This window comes from Nannospalax galili, unplaced genomic scaffold (genome assembly GCF_000622305.1).
Source record: "Nannospalax galili isolate Female #2095 unplaced genomic scaffold, S.galili_v1.0 scaffold156, whole genome shotgun sequence".
Classification (NCBI taxonomy): domain Eukaryota; kingdom Metazoa; phylum Chordata; class Mammalia; order Rodentia; family Spalacidae; genus Nannospalax; species Nannospalax galili.
Window position 1 is genome coordinate 215909 of NW_008337625.1, and position 8521 is coordinate 224429.

Here is an 8521-nt window from a genome sequence, read left to right on the forward strand (position 1 = left end):
TATCAGCCTTGGGCAGGTATTTCCACATCCCCATAACTACACCCTTATTAATTTTGGAACACAGCACACAGACACCTGCCATCTCTAAAGGGAGGCTTACTATGAGTCACATGGTTCTCACATCACGATGCTCTTTCCCGAGTCCTGCCCCACCTCCAGTCCTTCAACATACAGACATGGGTGTGTCCCCTTCACTAGACAAGGTGCTCTGAGACAGTGACCTTCTCTAGGACCAAGTCTGGACTCACAGGACAAGCTGACCAGTTCCGTCACAGGAAGATGCTCTGAGGGACAGTTTCCTAAGACTGTCCCCAACATGTACATGTTGCCCACAAGGAGCTCAGCAGAAAGGGGCTCTGTGGTAGAATGAGTGTGGCGCCTCAGACCACCTGCCAGCTCCTGGGACAATCGGCATACCAGGTCTCTTGAAGCCCTCACTAATGAAACCCAGGTAAATGTTTTTTCCACTGAGTTCATTCAGCTAGGAAACGCTCAGCAAAACCTACTTATAACTGGACATGGTGGTATATGCCTATAATCGTAGCACTGAGACCATGTGTCTCACACACACACATACACACACAGACACACACACACGTACGCACGCACGCATGCACTGCGCACACATAGCTCTATGCTTGAGCTGTATGGCAGACAATTGCCCCTGTAGTCTCAGCTTCTCAGAAGGCTGAGTCAGGAGGATCACTTGAGTCCAGAGTTCAAGGCCAGTCTGGGCAACATAGCTAAAAATAAAGACATAAAGCCTCTGGAGTTTTCCAGAAAAGCTAACGGGAGCAAAGGAAGGATTTGAGCAGGTAAAGGGCAGAATCAGATCTGCATTTTGGGCATGGGGAGTCTGCAGGCTGGAGAATGGCCTGGATGGGAGTAAGCAGAGCCACACAGCAGCCAGTAACTCAGGAATCTAGGGCCACCAATCACAGGAATCACTGAGATCCTGGATAGACAAAGGCCTAGCAGGAACAATGGGGGAAATAGGGATGGGTAACAGGAAGATGAGCCTCACAGTATCCAGCGGCTTCCTAGCCTGCAGCATGGTGGGAAGAGGAAGAAATCCCAGCTCATGTGCAGGTCACTGGCTCTTCTCTCCTGGCCCTGAAGGCTACATGGCCTCAACTAGAGGGGCCTTCTCAGATTCACCAGTGACTTGATGCTGCACAGAACTCGTGTATGGTCTGATGACAAGCACATGCCCCTGGGACACCCTGCTGAGCCCAGCTGCTGCTCCTGAGCAGAAAAAAGTACAGAGCAGGACAAACAGAAGAGCAAACATCTGGCAGAGGGAACTTAGGAAAACAAGGCTGACACTCCTGGGCAGGAAGGAGTGGGGTGAGAGCAGCTCTTTCTGCCATTTCCCAGGCAGAGGAGGAGCCCAAAGACTCAGTGGGAATCTGACAACCTGGAGAGGGTGAGTGCCTGGCTTGTGGGAATGACAGGCGATAAACAGAGGCAGGGTATAAGATCCAAGAAGCAGAAGTCACCTAGGACCATAAGTCCTTTCCTGTTAAGCTGGCAGTGACTACAGATGCCAAGGTCTGTCCAGGAGAGCTAACAGAGGCTTTGTGTCTGGAGATGGTCTAAAGGGGCTTGGTACAGCTGTTCCTTTCTCTACAACCAGACATTTTCCCAACAGAATGACATTTTATTTGATTTTTTTTTCTTTCTGGTTTTCTGAGACAGGGTTTTATGCAGCTCAGGCCTTAAACTCAAAGATAACCTTGGACTTCTAATCCTCCTGCCTCCACCTCTGAGTATTTACAAGTGTGTACTGTCACATCTGGTTTATGTGGTAAAGAAAAGGTATTAAACCCAAGGCTTTCTGCATGCCAGGCAAACACTTTACCAACAGAGCTCCATCCCCAGCCCTGAGAATGACATTTAAATTTTTTTCACTTTATTTTTTATTTTTTAGACAGGGTCTCCCTGTAGCCCCAGCTGTCCTGGAACTCATTATGCAGACCGGCTGGCCTCAAACTCACAGAGATCCGCCTGCTTCTGCCTCTCAAGTGCTGGGATTAAAGGCATGCACCACCATGTAAGTGTACCCATGTCGTGCAGTGCCCACAAAGGACAGACGATCACTGGAACTGGAGTTACAGATGGTTGTTAGCCACCATGTGGGTGCTGGGAATGGAACCTGGGTCCTCTGTAAGAACAGTCAGTTCTCTTAACTGCTGAGCCACCTCTCCAGTCCTAAATATTTTAATTTGTATTCTGTGTATGAGTGTTTTTGACTGTATGTATAGCAGTGTACATATGCCATACCCATGGCATACAATGCCCACTGAGGCCAGGTGTCAGATCCCTTAGAACTAGAGTTATGGACTGTTGTTAGTTTTATCGACTGAGTCATCGCTCCAATCCCCTAGAATGACATTTCATTTTTTTATTTTATCTATTTTTACTTTATATGTATGCGTGTATTGCCTGCATGTAGGTAAGTGCACCCATGTCGTGCAATGCCCTCGGAGGACAGAAGAGGCTGTCGGATCCCCTAGGACTGGAGTTACAGACAGTTGTTAGTTGGGATGTGGTGCTGGGATTTGAATCCAGCTCTTCTGCAAGAACAACCAGTATTCTTAACCATTGAGCCATCTCTCCAGTCCCTCAAATGACATTTTAAAGGTGGAAATATAGCTTAGTGTTTGCCTAGCATGTGCAGGTGTTGGGTGTAATCCCCACTACTAAGGAAGGAAAAAAAACCTTGACTAATTTGGAATGTGCATGAATTAATGGACTCTATTTATTTATTTTAGAGTGTGTATATGGTATACATGTTTGTACGTGTTTGTGCACACATGTACATGTAGGTACATGTGCATACATGTACATGAGTGTGAAGGTCAGAGGTCAATGTTGGATGACTTCCTCAGTCATTCTATACCTTATTTTTTTGAGACAGGGTCTCTCACTGAACCTGGAGTCCACTGATTCACTTAGGCTGCTTGGACAGCTTGTCTCCACCCAGCTCTCCAGTGCTGGGATTACAGGCCCAAACTGACTGGGTTTTGAGCTTTTTGGTTTGTCTGTATTTTTTAATATTTCATTTTTATTATTATTATTTTATTAATTAATTATTTTTTTTGGTATTTTTGAGACAAGGTCTCCCTGTAGCCGCAGCTGGCCTGGATTTTCTAATGGAGACCAGGCTGGCCTCGAACTCAGAGATCTGCCTGCCTCTGCCTCCCAAGTGCTGGGATTAAAGGCGTGCACCACCACGCCTGGCTCATCTTTATTATTTTATGTGTATGAGTGTATTGCCTGCATGTATGTGAGTGCACCCGTGTCCTGCAATGCCTCGGAGGTCAGAAGAGGGCTTCGGATTCCCCTGGAAGTGGAGTTAAGGATGGTTCGTAGCCACCATGTGGGTGCTGGGAATCGAACCCGGGTCCTCTGCAGGAGCAGTCAGTGCTCTTAACCGATGAGCCATCTCTCCAGCCCCGGTTTGCCTGTATTTTAAATTTTATTTTATGTGTATGAGTATTTGGCCTGCATTTAAACACACCATGTATGCAATGCCCTCAGAGGCCAGAAGAGGGCATCAGATCCCCTGGAACTGGAGTTGTATGTTTGCCACCATGTGGGTGATGTGAATTAAACAAACTCACTTGGACAAGTGACCTCCCGCCTTGGCCAGCCTCTCCTATCTGCCCCTGTAAGTGTTCTCAGTGCAGCAACTGGAGCTGCCCAAACAAAACAGAGTGCCACCCCCAATACACACAGGGTGGCTCAGCTGTGTAAACAAGCAGCTGTGTCCCTAAGCTTCTAGAATTCCCCCTCTCATGTGTTAATGTCATTTGCTAATAAAAAACAAAAGCAAAGCAAACAAAACAAAAACTTAGCACTTCAGGCCGGGGCACAAAAGCAGCAGTAACCCTTGTCATCAAGTCCCACTTGTCTGCTTAGAAACCAGTCCTCTCATAAGAGAAAAGCTAAGGCAGAGAAAGTGAAGAGAAAGTTCAGTGTTCTGGGGCGCATGTCATTCGTAACTAAACTGCTGGGACTTAGGGTCCCCTCCTCGGCTCTTTTTTTGTTCCTCTGCCTTAAAAAAAACTGTGTGTGTGTGTGTGTGTGTGTGTGTGTGTGTGTGTGTGCGTGTATTTGTGTATACCAATGCTACAGTGCACATGTGGAGGTCAGAGGACAACTCTGTGGAGCTTGTTCTCTCCTTCCATCTTTTCATAGGTTCTAGGAATCCAATTCAGATGTCAGCCTTGCCCATCTCAATGGCCCTTGTTTGTTTTTTGAGACAAAGTTCTACAGAACCCAAGCTGGCTACCAACTCTCACTGTGTACTGAGGATGATCTTGAACTCCTGATCCTCCTACCTCCACCTCCTAAACACTGGGATTATAGATGAGCCACCACAGCAGGCTTACTCAACATTTATTTTTATTTTATGTGTATGTGTGTTTTGTATGAATGTGTGTAAACATATTATGTGTGTGCCATGCTCGTGGAGGTAAGAAAGGGGTATTGGATCCCCTGGAACTGGAGTTACAGATAGGTGTTAGCCGCCTTGTGCGTGCTGTGAACCAAACCTAGGTCCTCTGCAAGAGCAGCCAGTGCTCTTAACCACTGAGTCATCTCTCCAGCCCCTCTCCCACAGGTTTTGAGAGGCCCCACGAACCCCAGGCTCAGAAGGACCATGTGAACACGGCTGGGTTGATGAAGCTGGCTTTCCCTCCTCTCCTTGCATTTATCTGTGAGCAGGCTGTCAGCCACAGTCCACGTGCCCAAATGCTTTTATGCAAGAGTACATGAGTCTTCAAAAAAATCCAAATCAGTGACAGAGACCAAGTTGGTCCTTTGTGTCTTTTTCTAGTATTTTGCTCTTGCCCATGAGAACAGGGCAAGAAGCCACATCAGTCTACAGCTGCCCTTTCCTTTGCCTTCTGGAAGCCCATGCTGCCAAGGCAGGGGGGGGGCAAACAGACTAGATCTTCATTTTCTCTGCAGGACAACAGCTTCTCCCTGCTTTACCATGCAACTGGAGAAGCCAAGAGTCATGCAGAGACAGAAGAGTCACCAGTCATCAGCTCTTGGGCCACCATAGCATCACAGAAACAAAAGCAACCCTTCCACCCACCCCACGTGCATCTACTCACCAACATCAAAAAAGATCTTCCCCAGGCTGAGGATGTAGCTGGGTTGGTAGAGTGCTTCATAGCATGTACCAAAACCCTAGGTTTAATCCCCATCAACCAGAAATGGGAGGCTGAAGCAGGAGGATCAGTTCAAGAACAACATTAACTACACAGTCAATTTGAGGTCAGTCTGGGCTACATTAGACCCTATCTCAAAAAAACAATAACAGCACCCCCCCCAAAAAAAAACCCCACTAAGCAAAGACCCCCATTCCTGAGGGTCCCGCCTAAGTACAGAACGATGCCAGACAGAGAAGCCCCCCCGAGGGGGGGGAGTGTATGATCAGATGGGACTTTCCTCCCCAGCCTATCGCCATTAGGTCAAAAGCTTTTTGTGTAGTTTCTACATGGCTCATCAAATCTAAACATAAAAAAGGACAGTTTTCACTTGAGTCGTTGGGCTATTTGCAAAGGCTCTGGTGTCATACATGAGCCAGGTGTGGTGGCACACACCTTGAATCCCAGCATTCAGGAGGCAGAGGCAGGCAGATTTCTGTGAGTTCGAGGCCAGCCTGGTCTACATAGCGAGTTCCAGAGGCCAGCTGGGGCTACAGGGAGACCCTGTCTCAAAAAAAAGAAAACAAAAGGAGGGAAAAAAAATCCTATCATCCTCTCACCTTTAGTTCCAGTCCAAACCAACAAGGGTTACATAGTGAGATCCTCTCTAAATTAATTATTTAACTAATTAATTAAGGGGTCCAGTGAGATGGTTCAGTGGGTAAAAGCACCTGCTGCCAAGCCTCATGATGACTTGAGTTCAGTCCCTGGGACCCACATGGGGGAAGGAGAGAACTGAATCCTGAAAGTTATCCTTTAACTTCTATACACGTCTTGGCATGTACATGTCCCCACCCCAAATAAATGTTATTTTCAATTTTCTAAAAAGAAATAAATGCTCTTTTAAGTTTAAAAAAAACTTTTCAAAGTCAGGCGTGGTGGGGCATGCCTTTAATCCCAGCCCTTGGGAGGCAGAGGCAGGCGGATCTCTGTGAGGTCAAGGCCAGCCTGGTCTACATAGTGAGTTCCAGGCCAGCTGAGGCTAAAGGGAGACCCTGTCTCAAAAAGACCAAAAAAAAAAAAAAAAAAAACCACAAAAAAACTTTAAGCATGTGTTCTGCTTTTCCCTTGTTAGTTTGTCTTCTGTTACAGAGTACTAGTCAGGCCCATGGTGATGGGAGGGAAGGCAGCTCACCATTCTGGCCTTACACTGGCATGTACCACTGCTCACTAGGCCCCGATGGTGGGATTATGGCTGCTTCTGACTTAGCACAAGTCCTCTCTTATTTCACCCCCAGGTCCAGACCCCTGCTACATTCTAGTCCCTCTCTGAAATACATGCTCCACTCACCATCTGAAAGGAGGAGGGGGATCAAGAGAATGTAACCACTAATTCAAACCAGAGAAACCCAGGACACAGAACTGAAAAGCCTTTTTCATCCAGCCTGTCTGTAAGACCCCTTCCCCCATGAGGATTTTGGCTTGGCCACTTGGCTCACTGCTCTCAGAGCCAGAAACCTATTTTCTCCACTCACTCCTGCATGTAAAAGGGGATGAAATGTGCCCATGCGGTTTTGCAATGAGCTTTTTAATTTTTTTTCTTAGGGAAAGAAAAGTGAGAGTGGGGCTGGAGGGGCCACACAGCATGGAGGTAGGAAGCCTTCCAAGGTTTAACTGTGCTGGTCTGAGCTGCCTGGGCTGGGGAACACTATCCTGGATAAGACAATACACAGCATCAAGTGTCTCCAGCTGTTCCTTTGCGCCTGCTGACTAAAACCAGAGCTTATGTGCTGCTGCACCTCCTGAGATGGAAGAAGGAGGATCTGTTACTAAGATAGAAAGCTCTCTTAGTAGGAGTCAAAACCCAGGGTGGTAGGTTGCAGTGGTGCAAGCCTTTACTCCCTTAATCCCAGCACACGGGAGGCAGAGGCAAGAGGATCTCTGGAGTTCAAGGCCAGCCTGGTCTACACAGTGAGTTCCAGGCCAAAACAAACAAACAAACAAAAAACAAACCCAGGGTGGTGAGACTTGTCAACACCACACCATCAAATGGCCTCCACACCCCCCAAGTGAGTGCAAACAGAACTAGGCTGTTACTGGGAGCTAACACACCAAATGACCACTCACTGTTGCAGTAGTTTAGTTTCTCAAACGAGAAGCTACTTTTATGCAAGCAACAAACTGTTGTACTTTCCTAACAAATGGGTTAGTCTGAAGACTGGGGAGGTGGAACCCTCTCTATTCAGCTAACGGAAGGGATGAGTCCAAAGCACCACCCAGTTCTTTCCCCAGGCAGTTAACGATGGTCAAACCTTGGGCTAGCTGCAGATCTAAGACCATGCCAACCATTTAACACAAGCAGGACCCAAAAAACTGATACTGAAAAGAGAAAAGAAAAAAAAAGGAAAAAGAAAATAAAGCAAAGAAAAGGGAAGAAAGAGAAAGGGAAGGATGGAAGAAGGAAGAGAGGGGGGGACGGAGGGAACGAACGAGGAGGAAAGAGAAAGGAGGAAGAGAAATTAGAAAGGATAGAGGAGGGAGGAAGAGGAGGAGGATGAAAAGGAGGGGAGAAGGGGAGGAAGAGGAGGAGGAAGAGGAGGAGGGGAAACATGATGAAGAGGGAGGAAGTGGAGGAGGAGGGGGAAGGAGAGGAGGAGGAAGAGGCGAGGAGGAGGAGACCAGGCGGAGGAGGCAGGAGGCAGGAGACGAAGTTGGGAGCATCCAGAGTCTCTCCCAGCAGAGCATCACTTTTCCGACTTTCTTGACTTTCCGACTTTCCCAGGAGCCCGTGCGCCCCGGAGAACTTAAGAGAGCCGGGGATGGGGCGCACCCGGTCCTGCAGAAGGCCGTGCGTGTCTGGGCGTCTGAGGCCCGCCCTGGGCCCGCCGCGCCCGGGGCCCCCGGCTCCCCCGGCGGCCGGCGGGTCCCGCACTCACCTAGCGCGCTGATGCAGAAGCCGCGCGGTGGCCGCAGGGCCCGGCGCCTCCAAGCGTCGCGGAGCACCTGCAGACAGGGGTGTGGCGCGCGCACCAGCAGCACCCCGTGCCGCAGCCAGCCCAGGAAGGCCAGCCGCGAAGCGGCGAGCGCCAGCTGGGCGTTCCAGAAGCAGCGCGCGTTGGCGCGGCGGAAGGCGCGGAACACCGCCCGGCCGCCTGGCTCCCCCGCCGCCGCCTCCCGCGCCTCGGGCCGGCTCAGCACCAGCGCCAGCGAGGCGGGAGCCAGCTGTACGTGCCTCGCCATGCTGCCCAACCTCCCTGGAGGGCTCTTCGCGCCCGCTGACCGGGAACTGGCTGCGGGGGGCGGGGCCTGGGCGGGGCCGCGGCACGCAGGGCACGGGTGCCCGGAGTCCGCGCCCCGCG

The 8521-nt window shown here is 49.6% G+C and overlaps 1 protein-coding gene and 1 long non-coding RNA gene across 2 annotated transcripts in view; one reads left to right on the forward strand and one right to left on the reverse strand.

Annotated features, from left to right (window-relative positions):
* The window catches only part of Stox1 (storkhead box 1), a 63113-nt gene extending 54681 nt beyond the window's left edge, over nucleotides 1–8432 (reverse strand). Inside the window, exon 1 of the mRNA XM_008832643.3 lies at nucleotides 8099–8432. Within this exon, the coding sequence (XP_008830865.1) occupies nucleotides 8099–8402 (304 nt within the window). The 5' untranslated portion in view covers nucleotides 8403–8432. The remainder of the gene's footprint in view (nucleotides 1–8098) is intronic.
* The window catches only part of LOC115070271, a 2496-nt gene continuing 2224 nt past the window's right edge, over nucleotides 8250–8521 (forward strand). The window contains exon 1 of the long non-coding RNA XR_003849456.1: nucleotides 8250–8386. This is a non-coding gene — a long non-coding RNA (uncharacterized LOC115070271). The remainder of the gene's footprint in view (nucleotides 8387–8521) is intronic.